We start from the raw sequence: 20,861 nt of genomic DNA, 5'->3' as shown, positions 1-20,861 counted from the left end.
CAATACCTTTTTTTAGGAAATCAACTTTCCACCTGCAGTAGTGCTATTATTTTAACCGCAGCTGTACATATTTGCTCAACTAAACTCAACTGAAGTGGATGTGCACGTTTGCTGGGCTGGGCACTCAAAGAGATTCGCCGACGACGAATGGAAATGGTCAAATAAATGCCGAATTGGTCCCCCATTTCTGCTCCCCAGGGCAGTAAACTATGGAATGGTATGATGTACGGGATCCGATGGGCATCAACACGTGCAAGTGGGAAAAATCCAATAAAAGAGAGGCGCCCTAAAAATAGATTAGCAATGCTGATTTGCGTCATATGAGTGAGATATAAATACGAAAATGTTCCAGTTTCCAAATTGAATTGCCAAAGATAAAGACATTAGCTTGAAAATACAGAAGAAGAAGAACATCGCGGTTCGCATAAATCTCCGTTGAAATGTGCGAACATGTGTGTGCAAGAAGGGAATGGAAATGGAATTCTAGACATTTACTTAGTAGCTATGATAGATAGTTTAAATAAATATATGGTATGTCATATCTTGATTAGCAGAAAAGGCTGTGATAATCAACTTGGGTCCCATGATCGTAAAAGATTTAATCATTCTGCTTGCTAATTATGGCATAAACAAATTGGAAAGCTTTCGTCCGCTTAACTATGCCATAGAAATGCTGCCTACTTTAGGGAACCACTTTTAAACGCAGCTTTACACTCGGAAAATTTTCAGCTAAATTCCCATGCCATCTATTTAAAGGGTTAATAACATATTCTTGAAATATTATTTATTCATTTAAAAATATATAATGTTTGTATTTTTTTGTTGTTTTTCGTTTCTTTTCCTTCATATGACATTTTGGAATGATTATTTAATGCATTACATCGGCTTGTCTCTAGGTGTTTGTGTGTGTGTGGTGTGTGTGTATTTGGGTGTATGCGTGTGTGGGTGTTTAGTCAGATTTAATCGCTACATAGGCACGTCAGTTCTATTTGTTGATGCTGCTGCAATGGATCCTTACTATTATTCGCTTTAAAATATATATTTTTTTTTATTTGTATGTATATTAAATTATATTTCATAGACATCATTCTTTGCTTTTCATACAAAAAAATTGTAATCATTATTGTAAATCTATTTTATAAGCTGCGGCTAATAAATACGATAAAAAAAAACGAAAAAAAAATATTATTTCATAAATTTAGTTTTACATGTGTTTAAATGGTACATATTTAAATATGGGTATTTTTATGTGTAATGAATACAGAAAATACTTTACACAATACGTGTGTGTGTGTGTTGTTTTGTATGTGTGTGTGTGTGGGTTGGTGGAGGGAGGGAATCATTCATTGATTGATTGACAAAAAGCAGTTACAATTTTAAATTGTAAAAAAAAATACTATCTTGCTCGCTCGCTCGGCCTCACTCAATCTGTAGCTATCTCTTTCGCTCTAACTGCTGACCTTAAAAGCTATACAAAAATAAATCGCAGACAAAATGCAACTTCATCCGCAACAACAAAAAAGTAATAATAAAATAAAATTTATATATTCCTAAAATTGGCTGTAAATAAATACAGTTCCGAGTGCTCGGCTTAGCTTGTCTTCATTTTCAATTCTTTCCGCTTTGTTCTTTTGTGGTTATTCTCTCATTTTTTACTAACAATTGGCTACGAAGTTTTCAACATTGATCGTTTGTTTGTTGTCTTGTTTCCATAACTATATTACTTAAATTGGGGCTTGGTTGGAGGATGGATTCGGAGTATCTGTCTATATGCAAAACGATCGGGAGAAAGAGAGCGGAAAATGGGAAAGTTGAAGTACTTTCAAAGGATTTCCACTGCAATTTATTAAACTACAAAATTGTACTACAACGCCACTAAAAAAAAAGAGACATAGCTTTTGTTCTTTTTTTTTGGATATGAATTTTTTGCCTGGTCGCGGCCCAACAAAGTTTTGGTATGTCTTTGGAAATGTATGCATCAAGCCTTTCATCGAAAAACAATTTGTTTTTAAATTTATCTAAGCTAATTTCGAATATTTAATCGAATACTTTAGTTTCGATTCAGCGAGTTGGGAAGGAACTCAAAACTTTTGAGTGGAACGTTTGGTGTTTAGTGGTGTTTAGATGTTAAATAGAAAAGTCGATTTTCCCTCTCTTTCTCCCGTCTCTCACTCTCATATATTCTGTCTCGGTTACACGATAATGTTAGACATTCATCTTGATTTTTAGGTTTATAGTTTATAATTGCACTTATGTTGCTATGTTGCTAGCTCTCTCAACTTTCAATCTAGCTGCTGTTTGTTCTGCTTCCGTTTGTTTTGTTCTGATTGTTATTTAATCGTTTGATGCATTAATTTAACTAAATTATAGATCAGTACTCAGTAATTGCTTGTGTGTGTGTGCGCGCGTGCGTGAGTAAAATAAATAAATTAAACATGGTGAAAACCTTTAAATACATTTCTCAGTTGAAAAGCACACACACAAGGATATGCGATCAATAAATATATATATATATATATTTAAATTATTCAAATTATCAACTAAATGTGTGTTGTATGTGAGTGTGCGTGTGCGTGAATGGAGGACGAGGAAAACGAAGCTGCGGAAATTAAAGAAAGGAAATTATTTCCTCACTTGGAATGAACGTGTTTTTGGGCGTGTTTTTATCTTTTTTGTGTGTGACATTCTAGGAATGCTTAGCATATATATATATATCGGATATATATGTAAATCTAATACAGAATCATACCATATATGCTATCTCATATCGTTTATAAATACAAATACATCTCAAGCGCGCTCTCCCTTTCAAATACTATATAAAAAATACAAGTTGTTGTTGCTGTGCTGATCTATGCATATGGATTTGGGTGGCTCGAATAAAATATCTAATATAACGCAAAAGTAATTGCGGACACGATGCAGACGTTTTGTCTTGGAAATCGTAAGTCTTAAATGCTCAATTTCTCTACTTATTTCAAACAGTACCTACAAGAATTTGATCCTATGAACATAAGATGGTCGGCTTGCATAATTTCTTTGAAAATGTGAAATGAAGTTCTAGATCTACAATTTCCAACACAAAATGTCCTCAAATAAATTGCCCTTCAACCTACTTGCTGACCTACGATTCTGATACACTCCAATGAGTGTAATATTTAACATCTAGATGTATGTATATGTTGGGGAGGACTTCTCGTCGATCGTCTAGCGCGTGAAGGCACTGAGAAAGTGCGGCCCGCCCATGTCGAACTGCTGCTGCTCGAAGCCATCGTCGGCCAGGCCAAAACTACTGCCACCCAGTCCAGCACTGCCACCAACAACACCGCCGACGCCGGACAAGCCAGCTGCCGCTGCGGCGGCCGCCACTGTGGCCGCTTTCAGCTGACTGATGGCCAGCATCGGTGGCTTGTCACCTGGCTTCCAGCGCCTGTGGATGCCCATCGACTTGAGCTTCTGGCAGACGGACGAGGGCGATATATTGATGCCCTTCTCAGCCAGGCGGGCCGACACCTTCCAGTACTGAATGTTGCTATCCTCCTTGATCAGCTCGAGTATTTCGCGTGTGATCTCCTTGTCGCGCAGCTCACGTTCCGCGGCCTTCAGGCGGCGGCGAGGATGCAGCAGCTTCGGTGTCGTCTGCTGCTGCTGCTGCTGTTGCTGATAGTGTGATGTGTCCGCTGGTGTGTGGTGGCGCATCTGCTGCTGCTGCTGTTGTTGCTGCTGTTGCTGCTGTTGAAGTAGCAGCTCCTGTTGCTGGCGTTGCTGCTTAAGCCGCTCCATTTGCTCCATCTGTTGTTGCTGCTGTCGTTGCATCTCCTGCTGCCGTTGCTGTTGCTCCTGTTGCTGCTGCAGCTGTTGCTGCTGCTCCTTGACGCTGAACTCATCCGAATGCCTGCCATCGGAACGCTTGTTGCGGTAGGAGAGCGGCACTCCCTTTAGAATGGCATCGCGCACTTTCCAGGCCGTCATTTGGGATACATTGAGTGCCCTGGCAATCTCCATGGTGGAGGAGTTCTGGGCCACCAGCAACTTGGCCATGGCATACTTTTCGTCATCGATAAACACGTTCGGCTTGCGTGGCTTCTTGCCGGTTGGCGTTACAGTCGCCGAGGCTGCAGATGAGCCTGGAACCGACACTGGAGCTGCAGTGTTGCTGCTGGAGCTGCCATTGCTGCGAAGGGAGATTCAAGACTTAATGGAAGTGTTCAATGGGTTGAGCACTCGCTTGAAACTCACCTCTCGTTGCTGTTCATGTGGGGCATGGAACGCAGGGACAGGTTGACGGGCAGGGCGTGCCTATTAAATGGGGAACACGATTACGATTAGATTTTGAGCCTATTTTGAATTGTAAATATATATCTTATCTCTTGCTATCACTTTTTATACACTTCAACCGACTGTTTTGTGTAGCTGAGAACGAAAGCTAGTTTGTTGTTAGTTCTAATTTTAAATTTGGAATATTTCATCGATTACCATAATATGACGCACATACATAGATAGGGGATTGCATTCCATATTTTGATCTTTATTTACAAAGTTATTTAGTACAGAAAATCCGAGGCAAGAATTTATGAAGAAAAAGTCAATATTTATATAGTCTTTCGTCATAACTTGGATAAAAATGAACACATTGGTAAAGGAATAACTGTTTTGTGCTGCTAATTACTACTTCTAAACAATAGTATCACTTTTTTGTTGATTTAGGAAAATAATATTTTTGACCACTTTTTGCATTTTTTTTTTTGCATAAAAATTTGCAAAAAAATTAAAAAAAAATAAATTGCCATTTTTGAACACAGTTCGATTGGGATTTTAAATACGAGCTCAACTAGGTATGGCATTCCATATTTGGACCATTATTTGCAATATTTTTGCAAAAAAACTGATTTTATTATGTCAGAAATTCGGGAAAACGTCTTTTGCGAAAAACTCGATATTTACGTAGTTTTTCACCATAGCTTAGCTAAAAGCAGTCGTAATGCTAAAAGAATAACTGTTTTTAGCAGCTAATTACCAATGCTAATAACTCCTATCGTTTTTTTACGGATTTGGAGAATTTAATTTTTCTGTACATTTTTCCATTTTTGTAAGGGTTAAATTTTTCAAAAAATTTCAAAAAAATACAATGCACAATTTTGAACACGATACGGTTTAAAATTTAATAAGGAGTTTAACGAGGTATTGCATTCCCTATTCGGATCTTTATTTCCAAAGTTAGGGCAAAAAAACTAATTTTTGAGCAAATTTTTTGATAAGGGGTAACATCATAAAATTCTGCAAAAAATGGTACAAAAATTAAATTTCCATTTTTGAATATCAGTCGACTGGAAATTTTGTCACGAGTTCAGCGAGGTATGACATTCTACGTTTAGACCACTATTTTTCGAGTTCGGCCTTAAAAAACTGTATAATAAAAACTGTTATATATAAATAAACTATAAAATTCGATAGGAACGGTCGCTAATCATATTATCGTAGCTAAAATATTTATGACTTATTTTGAGTGATAAGACTATTTATACCTTTATGATTTCTTAAATAAAATCGATGTCATAAGCATTTAAATAATCTTGAACGGCTTTTATGGCTACGACCGCGTGATTTATGGTTTAAGAAAAATGTCTTACATGACGGAGGGCGGATAACGTGTTAGCATCGGCATTCCACCGTTGTGGGCCTTCTGCTGCTGCAGTTGCTCTCGTCCGCGATCTCGCTGCTCCCTTTCCCGCTCGCGTTGTTGCTGCTGCATCTGCAGCTGCTGGGCGTTGACGATGTGGGGGAAGTGCTGTGACTCGGCTAGCAGACGTTTATAGGCCTCGACATCGGGTCGCGCGGCAGCATGTACCTGCACAGGCACTGGCATCCCAGAATTTCCCAGCGTTGGCGGCTGTAATGGCGGCGCGGGCGAAACGGATCCGGGCCGTCCACCATTCGAATGGTGCTCGTTGTTTTCGGTGCCCTCGAAGGGATCGTGATCAATGTGATCGGAATCGGGATCCGGATCATAGCCATTGTGAAGCAATCCACAAACGGCATCCTCATCGCCCATATAACCAGCCGTTTCCTCAGCTCCGATCTCGTCCGCTCCGCACTCATCAACCAGGCCCAGTTGATGATGCGAAGGATGATGATGCTGTTGCTGCTGCTGATGCTGATGCTCCTCATCCTCGCTGTCCTGTCGTTCCTCTTTGATAAGACCCAAGCCGAGGTGGCTATAGGGAAGACTCAAATGATGGTGTTCGCGTTCACGTTCCGCTTGTGCCGCAGCAGCAGCTGCTGCCTGCTGCTGATCCTCCTGCTGGTGATGCTGCAGCTGTATTTGCTGATGATGCTGCTGTTGCTGCAGCTGTTGCAGGTGCTGCTCCTCCTGCGATGGATCCACAACGCGCTCATGCAAACTGACTCCATTTACCAGACTTTTGCGCAAGCGCCAGGCGAAGGTGCGCGAGATGTTCAGCTCGTTGGCGATCACCGTCGTGGTGGCCTCTCGCAATATCAACTGCTTGGCCAGGGCAATCTTCTTTGCATCCAACTTGATGCGAGTGCGCCCCTTTCTCTTGTTGGCCAGCCCAAGTCTTAAAGATCAAACACAAAACATCAGAAAAGTTCCTCGAGTTATAGGCAATATCTCTAACTTACTTGCGATTATTTATGTGCAGATCGGGAGCCGTAGGCTTGCGTGCTCCTCCGGCGGCAACCCGCTTGGGGAAATTATTGAACTGCACAATGTTTTGCTTGAAAAGCTGTTGCAGTGGCCTATAAAGAGGAATAACCAGATGTTTTGACTCACATAAAGTTGTTATTTTCCGATGAATCACTTACATTTTGGCCGCCTTCGAAGGACAGCCGGTGCGCTTATGCCAACCCAGATGATGGCCTGTGGGGAAGAGGACATGACAATCTGAGCACTGCATCGGTCGACTGAAACCCCAAGAAATGCAATGGATAAGTCCATATACGAAATTATTCTTTCGCACTCACGTTTGATTGCGACGCTTCTTGACACACCGACCGCGTCGTATGTGCTTCTCCAGAAAACGCTTGTAGAAGTAGGTCTTGCGGCAGTTGCTGCACTCGTACACCGGACCCGGTGCTCCATGGACGCTCTGCATGTGCGCCTTGAGGATCTGCTTCATCTCAAAGATCTGGTAGCAATGGGGGCATTGGAAACCTGGATCCTGCAATGCCTGAACCACGCCAACGCCGGTTCCATTGACCAAATCATTTGGATTCGACGGATCCGCTAAAGCTTCATCACCCGGCGTGATCAATTCAATTTCTGGTATAAGCGGCAGCGACATTTCCTCATCCTCATCATCGTCGCCGTCGTGGTGCTGCTGGTCGAGATCGAGCTCCAAGTCCTGTCCCGGAGGACCGGTGGCGGAGCCATTGGGAAACTTGTTCATCTGATGTTGCATATACTCCTGCATCAAGCGAATGGAATTGAAATCGAAGGGTTCCTTGGGATGACCGGCATGGCCGGTGATCTCGCCATCGTCGCTATGGTGCGGATTTAAATGATTGATCTCCTCCACATCATTGTCATCGTCGTGGTTCGCTTCCCTCAACTCCATGCCGTTTCGGAGTAGATCCCCTCCTCCACCGGCATTGAGGCCTGGTTCGTGATGGTCATCAATCTCATCGTGGATCTCATCAGCCTCATTTCCACGATGGCCATTAATGGTCTGTCCATGACCATTTTGAAGGCGCTTTTGTTCCTCGCCAGCAACGACATCATTGTCGTTATCCTGCTCCTGTTCATTGTCCTCATCCTCGTCATCGGAGGAAGAACTGCTGCTGGTGGAACTGCTGCCGCTTCCGCTGCTGCTCCCGCTGCCACTGCTGCAGCCGCTGCTCTTGGCCTGGTCGGCAGCAGCACTCGCCTCCAGCGGATCCGCGCCCTCGATCTTCTGGAGCCTCAGTTGCTGGCGATAAAAACTGTCCGCCTCCTCGCACTTCTTCTTAAACACGCAGGCCGATATGGCCGTCTTAGCACATCCGACGCACACCTGTTGCGGTAGGGTGTCGTTTTTGCTAATCTAGAAAGCAAAGAATAACATGGGAAAATAGGCTTTAAATGCACATTTAAACTCTGACAAATCTATGCTAACAAACGTAACGGTCATCTAAACTGCCAGATCGATGAAAAATACCGCTAATCGATTTCAAAGCTCGCTGTGATTCACAGTGATTAGTCATGACAACAAACGGAAATGACGGATTTTCAAATTTGATCATAATACAATTAGTAAAATTTTCAAGCTGTAATTACGCAATACTCTTTCTGTATCTAAAATTAACTTGTAAAATATATATGTAAATTGCAGGACAACAATATTCCCAGGCGTTGCCAGATTGCTAACAGACCTACACGAATGCCCAATGACAACATAAAATTCCTTGAATTGGCAACATAATCTACTCAAGTGGGAAAATTGCACAAATAAACCAGAAAATTGCAGCATTTCAACGGTTAAGGAAAAACACATAAGGAGAAAATCAAATTGAAATATGCACATGAATTGTAAAAGCACCAAATGCGAATAAGGGGCCGAAGACAAACAGGCGAGAAAACACACAGAGCCACCCCATTCACATTCACGTGCCGCCCCTCACTTTACCCCTTACTTTGCCCCTTACCAGCCCAGAATCGAGGGGCCAACGAACGTCTAAGCCGAACATAAAGTGGAAAATGGGCAAAGAGCGAGTACACAGAGCGAAAAGTACTGGCTCCATTGTTGCATAACATTTCCTATACTATTTCAAGGACCGAGTTGGCATCCCAAAAAAAGATGTAATATCATTTAGCTCTTGTATCTAAATCAAATCTATATATATGCAAACCATATAGTTAAAGATTGTGTGTGGTGGCATATATTTTCTATTACACCATTTGTTTCTTTTCGTGTACGAGAGCGACAGAGATTAGGAGAACTGGCGAAAGAGAGTCATCAAGAGAGCCAAGATTGTAAAGTTAAGTAAAGGAAAAATGTATGGAATTAAGCCAAGCACATACAAACATTCAAACACACAAGCAAACACTTCTAAACAGCAATTCAAACGGTAAATTATTTTACAAAAGCCAAGACAAGACAAGACAGAGTAGAGAAACGAAGAGATACGAAATGAAATGAAGAAATACAAAATCCGAAGACAAGACCCACAAGAAATTCCATCGAACGGCAAACGGAAAAAATATGAAATGCTCGTTGAAAAAATTGTATACACAATACACAATATGAATAAAATAAACTAACCAAAGCCGAAGCCGAAACCATTCCACCGAACAAATAAACACCAAACAGAATAAATGGCCAAAGAGGAGTGGAGCAACAAGACAAAGCAATGAAAACTGATTCCAAATTACACACACACTTGTGCGGCTCGGATATAAGATATAAGATATATTATGTACATACGTACGGGCGAATGTGTATGAAAATTAATATGAATAATAAATACGCCGAGTGGCTGTGTTGGTGTGAATAACTTTCATGTGTTTGCTTTTTTTAGTTTTAGTATTCCACGAAGAAGAACACAACAACAATCTTGGATTACACACAAACAGTGGGCTCAAATAGTCGACACACCTCGTTAAAAATAAATACATACACCCTATACACCCTAAAAACATCTTTCAGCTCAACTATGCATGTGCGAATAAGACCAAACACAATTTGCTCCCTGCCATTGCATGTGTTTCGATTTTGATGTATTCTAAGCCCTCTTGGAAACGCTGATGGGCATGTACATACATATGTGTATGTATGGAATACAAATTAGGATCGATTTTATAGGCAAACAGCTCGAAAAGCTCTCCAGAATCAATGGGATAGAAAAGAAAACAAGCCATTCACAGCAAAACATCAAAATCAATAACTACACTGGTTGCTAGCCAAAAAAAAACGTTCGTTTGATTTATAAAACGCTTGGGAAATATTATACAAATAAATGTACACCTTGTGCAATGAACAGTTTTTTATGAATATTAGGGCACTCCACGCGCTAGTTTATTTTAATCAGCCATTATAAAAGCGGCCCTAAAACATTTCTTATCAAAAAGTTTACCATCTCTAGATGATAAGAGGTCTATGTAAATGGAAACCCCTAATACCTGTTCTGCAAACTAAATGTACTTATTTAAGCCAGCGTATGTAGGTCTTTAGACTTGGGCCTAACTTTTTAACAACACGTTGCAATACTGTATAGTTCTACTCGTAACAGAGTTTTCTTTTGCGTGTTACCACTGTATGGGAAGTCTGCAATTCTTGACCTTCGGTTCACCCGCTTCTTCTTCGTCACCTGCTTGCTTGCTCTTCCGTCCGGTTTTCTTGGTGTTCGGATTGCTCCCCTTTTTACTGTGAGCCCCCATTTCAGTTGCCCCCCTTTTCAACAATTTCCACTCACCTTGACGTTGGCCAGCGTGGTAATCTTCTGCCAAAGCGCATCCTCGCCGAAGATGGGTATCATTGGCAGGTTGGCTGTGGCTGTTGTGGTGTTGTTCTGCTGCTGGTGGGTGGTGATGCAGATGCGACATAGGGGCGCACTTCCGCCCACAACCTCCGGCTGTTCGCACTCCATCGCGGGAGTTTGGAACGGAGGGAACTGGAACTGGAATCGAAGGAGATGGAGCTGCTGCAGGAGTAACAGGAGTAACCGCTGGCCATCAACTGCATGCCTTCCAATGGTTCTGGGTCCTTCTGCTTCCACTAAGCGTCGTCGTACCGCGAATCTCCGCCAGTGGGTGGACCAGATCAATCAGTAACCAAGTCCGCTATCGATGGATTGATGGGATGAAGACGACCGGCAACAAGTGGCACTCTCTCGCGCGAGAGAGCGGCGGGCGGAACGAACGGAATGGAGAGCCAACGCACGGAACGCAGAAAAGAAACGTTGCGATTGTACCGACGACGTTTGGTAAACTGAAATGGGAATGCAGAGCAGAACAAGAAAACTATTTATTAATAATGGGGCATAAACGAAAAAAAAATGTGTGTACGAAAAAAACAAGAATAAATACATACAAGGAAATATGATACAAAGGCAACGACGTTTAAGACGCAAAGAAAACTAAATAAGAGTTAACAAAACACTGAGCGAGCAAACTAGAAAATAAATGTGAAAAATAAAAAAAAAAACACAGGCACACACAGTTATGACAACACAATGGCACACTGATACAAACATACTCCTTGCCCCCTGCGTACAAACATACGTACAAGCATATATTTATTGTGTGGATTTCAACAAAAACAACAGCAGCAACAACAAAACAATTCTTACTGTCGTAGCCGACGTACAAAAGTTATGAACTTGATACACACACAGGCACATACGAAAATAAAATTACACAAAAGAAAACAAGTCGAAACTAAAAAATAACATTCATGCACACACACACAACCTCACACGCACACTATTACAACGGGGGTATCTCACAGATACAGCGACAGTGAGACACGAACAAATAATAATAGCAAAAATCGTAACGAAACGAAATGAAATAAACTTTATATCTACAAAGTTGAAATTGTGTGGTGGGGGGGTGAGGTTCGGGGGGGTTATAGACGAGATAGGGCGGAAGACAAAGCACACAAAGTACGATAAATTCATGCTCGCGCTCTTTCGCACATTATGGAATGAGAAAAATTGCTGTAATTTAGTTGAGCAATTAAGTTTTAGTTCGCCTTATTCGCTCCATCGATAAACGCATCTCGATCAATAAATCAGCAGTGTCATCGATAAGCCAGCGGCAAAGTCATCGAACTATCGACGTTTTCATTCAATTTAACTCCCCCCATTCCCCATCTTTGCTGGCCCCAAACCCCCACAACTACTGAAAAGAACAAGGTGAACGAACGGAAATGGAAAATGCGTGGAACACAGCACGGAGAACTACGAACAAATTCCAAATGCAATTCAAGTTCAGCACTGGAATGCAAAAATTCTCAACCAGTTTCGCCTCCCCAGAACTTTTTGCAAAAAATCATATCCCAAAAAAGAAAAAGAAGAGAAAAAAGCAAAAAGACGTAGTCTGTGTGGGGGCAATGGGGGGTTAAGAATCCTAGGCACATGAGTTTGCAAATTGAAATTCTGTTTTGATCTTCAGCGCGATCTCTCTTTAACCCCCCCATCTGCATTGGGGAAAGAGAACAAGAATGAGCTCTCGCATAATGATGCACAGAGAGCGAGAGCGAACATGAGAGGGGAATAGCACCTGGAAACTGGAACTGGTAAAAAGACCAAAGCAATTTGCAATACATATTTGTACAACGAGTGCTAAACCCCGTCGCCTCCCACTCCGTAAAGTAGTAAATGCATGCCAAGATGTGAACAAAGTCGATCTTCCAAACACAAAAATCATCGATATTAAATTAGTAGTTTCAGGTGGTATCTTTAATATCCCCCCTGAAGATTTACATAAATTTCAAGCTTGATTCTTATCATAATCACATGTTTCAATATCACACAGTACTAACAATGGTCGAAACCAAAAATACAAAATACATTGCATACTTTACAACGTCCTATCAAGGCCTATTGGAACATAAATACGAATTCAGAGCCTGCGTTTAAAGTTAATTGAAGTATATATTGAATAATGTAACTTTATAACGAATTCAAAGTACGAAAATGTCAAAGTCAAAGCGTTCGTACACTATAAAACTGGAACCACTTTTTTTATTACAAATAATTCGAGAAACAAAACTTGTTTGCGTTCCATAAATAATCTTTAAAAGAAACTTGAATTTCTATGAGACAGATGGTGGTTGGAATTATGGAAGTTCGACTTTATATGAATAGTTTCCATGTCTGTGCTCTGTAAGCGGCCCGCATATGGAGCTATCCCTCTCGCTTCCACCTCTATCAATTGCCATTTCAAGTCAGAGCCAGACATTGTTTAAGTTTAAAATAAAAATTAAATAAAAATGAAACCCATATAAAGACGCCCGATGTTGGTCAGGGGCGGGGGGGCGGAGCAATGGTGGTGGGAAACGTCGCGGTTTTACACATATGAGGAAATATACGGAATACGGAGCATGAAAGAAAAAAAACTTTATAACAAACGAAATGCTTATTACTTATGAGAAGAGGGTTTTTGGGGGAGGTGGAAGGTGGAAGGTGGGATGTAGGAGCTCTGTGTTGTGCGTAAGAGTCGAGCGGAAAAGCAGGCAGAAAAGTCAAGAAACTCGAGATTTCTGCTTCTGCACAAAGACAAGACTAGGAGACTAGAGAGAGAGAAGATTTCAATTCGTTGAGCCGAAGTCGAGGCTCCAAACGAACCGAGGCGAACCCCAACACGAACAGCAACGAACCCGAAACCAAACCAAACCGAACTCAACTCAACTCAACTCAGCTGAACTGAACTGAACAACTTTACTCTACAACTATTCAAGAAGTCGCGTCGAGAAAAGCAAATACACACTACTTACACTTACTATCCCATATATCCCAGGGAGAAACATGTGTGTTGGTTGCCTTTGCTTGTTGGTTTACCTCCACTCACACTGTGGAACTTAAAACTTTGTTATTTCTTTTTTATGATTATTTTAGCTATTGTACAGTTCCACAGAAAATTTATACACCGCACACGAACGACCAACTTACAAGGGGGCGGTGGGAGGTGGGAGGTGGGCGGTAGATGGTGGGTTTTTACTACACATACAGACATACAGATATAGCATACCGCACCGTACCATACAGAATTTAATATTTGTGAGCATATTTGCGGACGGCTATGGAATGGTATAGAACAGAATAGAAGCACAAGAACGTCGAGAAGACGAAGAAGCACATCTAGAAGAATTGAAGACAGAACGCGCAATGACAAAGTAAACTCTTTTATCGGTATTCGTAACGTGTGTGCAAGAAGTACTGGATAAATTCTAAACGCTGTCGTTGACTTAGAAAGTATTCCAAATAATAAGCACATGAAGAACAAGAAGTGGGCAATTCTTCTGAAAGCTTACCGGCATTCTTTTTTGCCATTTTCCATCTGAAGATCACAGATCAAGAACCCGAAGAAGTAGGGAAAATGGGCAACAAAGCCCTCCGTGGCCTTGCATAACAAATTGCTATGTTCATAATTGATTTGAGACTCCTGCATGCAACAGTTTAGGGGGCAAAAAGAAAGATACGGCCAGCAGAGAGATAGGAAGACAGTTGTGAGAAAAGAAAGCGGAAAAGGGGGTGCAAGCTAAAGAGATTGTACTGATTATGCAATGCCCCCAAAAAGAATATCATTATTCCTATCTCCGACTTACACAGACATATGAACATGCATGGACAACTACAGTGATGCCTCGGAAGTTGCTTCTAAAACACGTTCGAGTTGTTCAACTCCACCAATTCCCATCCAATATGATAATCAAAAATTAATAAAAAGTGTTCCTATGAACACGATAGTGCCTATTGCTTGTTTTCACTAACCCGTTCTCCGATTTACAAGTGGGAAATTGTTGATGAAACTCACACCATTAATAAATAATGATATACTGATTGCAAGGCCCGATTTCTAGATGTGTTTATTATTTTAATACTCGGCACTGTCAGGAGAACGGGGTATATTCAATATACTATATTGTATTTGTGTAACATCGAGAAGGTTTTGCTGTTTCGATCCGATAAAGTGTATGCATGTATGTATGATCTTTTCGATTAGGTTGGAAATGTTTTGTAATCAGTTCTTATTGAAATCCAAGATAAGGTAATCTTAGGCATATTATTTGACCAGAACTTAGGCTTGTTCCATTGCGTTATTTTGAAACATTTCTTATCTACAGGTCAGCGAAGCAGGTTGTCTCACTTAGCCAGCAACCACTGTGCTGCACATTGAGACCGCATATGAACGGTCGGTGGTAAAGAGATGGCAAATCGAGGTGAGGTGAGGTTGGTAATTACAAACTCACGACAATGTGCGACGTGAACAATAATTTTACGTGTACTTGCAATAACAATAGCTCCGGAAGAAGACACACCAGCACACACACACACACACACACACACACACACGAGTGATTACAGTGTCCAGCGTGTCTGTGTGAGGAAATGTGCACTCACAAGCATCTGCAAGTTCAACCATAATAAAAAATTAAAGAGAAGATTGTAATGTGTCGGACGTTTGTTTGTATGTTTTGTTTATTTCTTTGCCGTCAGTTGGCGAGATATTAATTTCGATAGTCGCTCGATATCGATAGCTGCGTTTAGGTATCAGGTTTATCTGATTATGTAAACAATTTTACTCAACTGTGCCCCGATATTGTATGCACACATACATAAGAGTACCACCGAACCAAACCTAGATAAATGCTGATATTTTCGTTTCGCGGAAACACTCGAATAAATATTACGATTAAAATTCTACAGAACTGAAAAGAAAACAAAAAAGAAATAGACTTATATGCGTGCAAAGTAAAGCGTTAAGCAAACAAATAGAAGCGCGGTGATAATGAAGATTATGGCAATGATGATGATGACGGAGAGCAAGGATATTAAATCAAAAAAAAAAAAGAAAAAGAAATATATACAACTAGCGCTACGAAGGGGCTATAAGCCAAGTCCACAGACCGCTTCCACAAAAGGAATTGCGTGTGGGCGGGTGGGAGTGCCGAGAAGAAAGGAAACAGCTTGGAAGAACAGGAATCAAAACTGGCAACAAGGGGAAAAAGCCAGGCCAAAAACTAGATGAAAAACTTGGCAATGGCCAAAGATAAGCCTCAGATGAGAGGAGCGAATAGCAAACACAGAACCAAAGAACCGAAGAACACCGATGCGAAAGAACCACGAACCCAGAAGCAAGAAAAGAAACCAGCCAGAAGAAAGAACCAGGCGCGCTCAATAGACAAGTTTCATATGCAGCAAACTTGCCCATAAAAGCATCAAAGATGCAGCGCCCTCTCTTCACATCTTCCCAACAGCGTTGCAAAAAAAAAAAAAAAAACACACACACACAAATGTGTTCAACATAATAGGAGCCTTAAGAATATGACATTGTCTTGTAGAACCGGAAGAAACCAATTCCGATAAAACAATGAATTGAGAAGCTATTTTTAGGATGCATCTGTAGAATCTCACGAAACTTGAAGACCCAGTGCAATAAAGTACCAATATAAGAACTGCCTTTCAAACAATAAAACAAACGTGATCCTTGACCTTTCGTTTAAATTCCTTGTGACATTAATTCTAAGCTATAACCCTGTTGAACAATGAATGAGAATTTTTTGAAGAATTACTTTGACACTTTCTTGCAAGAATTTAAATATATATAAATTCAGCAAATTGGATCGACAATGAGAACAGGGTTACTATTATTTTGACCTCATTTGTTCGTACCAAGGGGAATCGCAGTGGAAATCCTCCAACCGCAAAAGCTCGCTTGATTGATACCCTGTAGCTGGGTGGGCGAGGGGGGTTCTGGCTGAATGGGGAGGAGATCGTTTGGTGCGGTTTGGTCGTCGGAAAACCACAGAAAGAGAAAGAAGAAAAGAACCCAAAGAAACTGTGCAGCATAGAAAAGTTTACAGCTTGAAAAATATTTTTATGGCCTTACATTTTGTGCTTTACTTGACTCTTGTGTGCGAATGTGAGTAAGGGAGACGGGTGCGACGAGTGCAAAGGAGATAGCACGAGCACGTGCAATAAATGCAATTACCACATTCAAGCTAGCATCTGTCTCCATGTGTGTGTGTGTGTGCGAGAGTTTATGGGTTCAAGTTGTACATTTTCTACAGACTTTTATAGACGATTCTGATATACGGGGTATCAAGGGTTGGATTGATTATTATCTCGAAAGGTCGCACATTATGACTTGCAAGTTGGTGCCTAGCCATTTACCCATCTTCAGTTATAATGGCAAATACTACAATAAAGTCCTATAAATAGTGGAATTTAGCAAAGCTATTTTAATTTACAAAATATGAAAGCTCTGTGATTCAATACATATGTGGTTTTCTTGAAACTGCAATTTGTATTTGTAAAACCAGTTTTCAGAATTATAGTTATTGTATAATCTAAATATGCTGATATGCCAGTACACTTTATACTCGAAAAAATAAACAATAGGAGATGCCTTTCAAAACACCCCAATTTCGTAGGGGTATCACATAGTCGAGTTCTAGGACTTTGGCCCAACACTACTTACTTATTTTATGCGTTCACCAAACTTGAGGAGCAAAAACAAACAAAGCAAAAAGTCTTGGAACTTAAACGACATTTGACTTTGCGCTTTATTTGCCTTTTGCTTTTGTCTTTTGATTTGGCTGCATTTGTTGTGTTTTCTGATTTTCCTCAGTTTTTTCTTTATTTTCTGTTACTGCACTTACATTTGTCGTATATTTTGTATTCAAACATACCTACATATTTTTTCTTCATATGCATTTTTATGTGCGTGTGAGTTGTCTATGATTGTCGAGTGTGTGTGCCTGTGTGTGAGTGGACTTACGGGTGTGTGTATCTGTGTGTGCTTGCCTCGGATCAAATTTGTTGAATTGTTTATTTAGTACGCTGCTCTATTGTTGTTGCTATTGCTGTAGCTGTTTATTGCTATTGCCGTGTGTGTTGCCTTGTTTTTTTTCCACCGTGTGTTTTTCTCTCTTTTTTATTAAATTTTTTTATTCGTTATTGTTATTATCGTTAGTTGGCTGCAGCAGTTGCATTCGCTCTCATCGTCTTTCGTTTGGTTAGTTTTTCCTTTTTTTAGTTTTGCCTTTTGCCGTCTCTTTCGTTTTTGGTATTTGTAAATTACATAAATTGTCTTGGACTATAAATTACGGGAAGATTATTATGGATTGTTGGCTGTGTGTCTTGTCTGCTTGTCTTGGTAACGAAACGAAACGATACGATATGAAAAAAAAACCGCACTCAAAAGTCACTTCTCGCTTCGACTTCGTTTTTTATGCTTTTATAGAGATCTGCATTTAATGATACTCGAGTAGTTACATATGCATATCGGCAACTCTATGTTTTTATTGTTGGTTTCTTTGAGTGTACCTGTGCATGGGCCACCACAAACAACTGCGTCCACAAAAATAGTGGTGCTGTAATGTTCTTCGACATATTATGTCAACATTTTGAATGTTTCAATATGAACAACTATATTGCCAAAGTTATAAATTGAAAACTATACATGCAACATTTTAATATTTCAAAATGTCATTATACTAGCAACAAATCCCTGAACCATGGCGTATTTTTTCAAGTGTTGAACAAACATATACTAAAATACATATGGGTGCATTAAAGCAGCACTATCATGTTGAACCCAGCTGTAAATAGGTGTGTGTGTGTGTTGCCTTATTATTGTTGCAGTTTTTATTTGAGCTCCGCTTGTTGTTTTTGTTGTTTCTGAGTCACAGAGAAGCGAGCTTGGAAATTGGAAATGGGATATGGTAATGGTAATGTTAACAAATATGTGCAGCTCCACTCGTCTAGTGGGTTTTTGTCTTCTTTTTTCTGCAAATGCCAGCTATGCCAGCTATAGAAAAAAGGGAAGGGCCTGAACAAAGTAAAGGATCACAAAAGGGGTTGCAATGATCATTCGCAGAAAACAGGAATCTTTTACCTTTTAATAGCGGAATATCAAGTTATCGCATTTAAGTGCCTAGCACGCAAATTATGGCTTATGGTAAAGATGGTAATCATTGTTTAAAATTTACCAAGCTCGATGGATTTTATAATTTCATGTCGAATTGGGTACAAATATATGCGTATTTATCGAATTATTTAACAATTAAACAAACCAGAGAACAATTATATTTTCCCTAACAAGTGTCATGCATGAAATCTGGGGCATTGTAACAAAAAACTATTTAAACATCGGCGGCTTCAAGGCAATTTTTTATTAATAGAAAATGACAAGCTTGTGACAAATTATCCAACACACATACTATTAAAGTTAAAGCTATGTTCTGTTTATTATTATTCTTCAAATTAACGATCGAATTTGAAACCAATTGGAATATCAATTAGCTAAATGGCGCATTAGCCAACACTGTACGTGGACTATTCTATATTGGTATAGAAAAAGAAACAAAACTAATGGGAAAAACATTAGGTGGCTATCTCGACGTATGTAATTAATTTTAGGTACCCGATATCTTTTCGAGAGTTCTACATTCAAATGTTGCATAACGATCGAGATTCCAATCGGAATTTGTTCAGACATCAAAGTAATAACTTATCGGAACTGCCTTAGAGTAACCGTTGTGCATGCGTGTGCTTGTTTGATTTTTAGTTCGGCTTTTTTTAGTGATCGCCGAACATGCGGTGTAGAAATTTCCGCTAACGAAAACAACAACAAAAATTTCACTTAATTCAATTTATGTACAATGCAAACGCACCCATACATACAGATGCGAGGGCACTTACAGATACAAAACATACCGACATTGTCGTATTTTAACCTGACTTGTTGTTTTTCTCTATTTTATCAAGCGAGTGATCAAATACGAAAGAACAATAAACACGGAGAAACGCACACACACTTAGTGTCTTAAACATTTTCGTAGGCATATTCAAAAAAATAAACGAACAAAAAACGTAATCTTTAGACATACTGAGATACAGATACCGACATACAGACACACCAGCAGACATACACACGAATACAAGTTAACGCACTGATTTAACGTAACTATTTTAATAAGAACTAGCGAAAGAGAGAGCCAAGAAAAATGAGAGAAAAGTGAGAGAGCCAGAGCGGCGCAAAAGGAGAGCACAAGGAGCGTGCGAGCGGGACGGGTATAGAAAAGCAATAGCAATAGCAATAATAACAATAATAAATTGAAGAGTTAAACTAATAATGAAAATGTGTGCATGTGTGTTTGTCTCTGATTGTACATATATATGCATGTATGTATGTAGCTTATACGGCTTTCTCGCTCTAGCGAGTAGTATAGTAATAATAAAGTCAAGTAAAATCGTCGTCGCACATACCTTTATTTAGTCGAAATTGCTATGTATTTATCTTGCTTCTTCCTCTTCTTCTTTGACGTTGACTTCGCTGCTTTGCTATGCTGCTTGCTGCTGCTGCTGTTGTTGTTGTTGTTACTGCTGCTGCGGCTTACTGTTGTTGTGTTTGATACTTTTGTTATTTGCCGTTGGTTTCGCGTTGTTTTTGTTGCTTTTCTTATAAGTTTTTCACACACAACAGAATCAAAATGGAATGTGAATGTGTAAAATTGTTGTATTTATTATTAACTGCTTTTTTGAAGCAGTTGCCTTGAATGTCTGTTTATCTGTCTCTATATGTTTGTATGCGAGAATAGTTAATTATGTTAGTGCTTATATAAATTTGAATACCGTTGCTCAGATCTGATTTGTTCTTTGCTTTACATTTGCTTTTCTTTGCTTTGCGCTTGGCTTTTCTTCATGCCTTTCCTTTCGCTGCACATTCAATTGAAGGAAAAGCCGAGAGAACGAGAACCAAAAACAAACAAACAAAAAGGATGAGCGTACAGGGGGGGCTGGGAGCAAGGTGCTCAGAGGGTTGGGGGGACGCGACGACACACGCACGCAGTCAAATCGCAGTTATAAAATGTATGTTTATCTCTCTGTGCCTGTGTGTGCTTGTGTGTGTGAATCGCTGGCGAATGACAATCAAAGGTAAACACAATTAAGAATGCGCCTATTGTTGCAGTTGTCGTTGCTTTTTGCGATTATCGTCGTCGTTGTTATTATTGTTATTTGACTTTTGTAGAGCGGCAAAGGTAAACTACGCTACCTGTGCCAACTGGCGCCGCATTACACGAGCACACACGTCCGTTCACGTCGAGAACCAAAACAAAAATGCGGTACAACATGGCGTGTGCTGTCATTCCACCATTCATTCACTCAACTACCAGAAATGGTCGCGTGAGCCG

General features: G+C 40.2%; 1 protein-coding gene across 2 annotated transcripts; it reads right to left on the bottom strand.

Moving 5' to 3' along the window:
* Positions 1-2,459: 2,459 nt before the first annotated feature.
* On the bottom strand, positions 2,460-20,781 carry LOC117146947 (mediator of RNA polymerase II transcription subunit 15). Of its 2 annotated transcripts, XM_033313602.1 has the most exons (9): positions 20,723-20,774; positions 19,936-20,243; positions 10,411-10,925; positions 6,985-8,042; positions 6,826-6,924; positions 6,643-6,759; positions 5,631-6,578; positions 4,240-4,299; positions 2,460-4,174 (listed from the first exon to the last, which is right to left on the bottom strand). In XM_033313602.1, the coding sequence occupies exons 3-9, from the start codon at positions 10,582-10,584 to the stop codon at positions 3,208-3,210; spliced, it is 3,423 nt and encodes a 1,140-aa protein (XP_033169493.1). In that variant the 5' UTR covers positions 10,585-10,925; positions 19,936-20,243; positions 20,723-20,774; the 3' UTR covers positions 2,460-3,207. The 2 variants fall into 2 exon arrangements, with proteins under 2 accessions (XP_033169493.1, XP_033169492.1); XM_033313601.1 differs by having other exon boundaries at positions 19,936-20,781.
* Between the last annotated feature and the right edge of the window lie 80 nt (positions 20,782-20,861).

This window comes from Drosophila mauritiana, chromosome X, assembly GCF_004382145.1.
Source record: "Drosophila mauritiana strain mau12 chromosome X, ASM438214v1, whole genome shotgun sequence".
Classification (NCBI taxonomy): domain Eukaryota; kingdom Metazoa; phylum Arthropoda; class Insecta; order Diptera; family Drosophilidae; genus Drosophila; species Drosophila mauritiana.
Note: the sequence above shows the minus strand (reverse complement) of the source record. Positions and strands in the feature narration are given on the sequence as shown.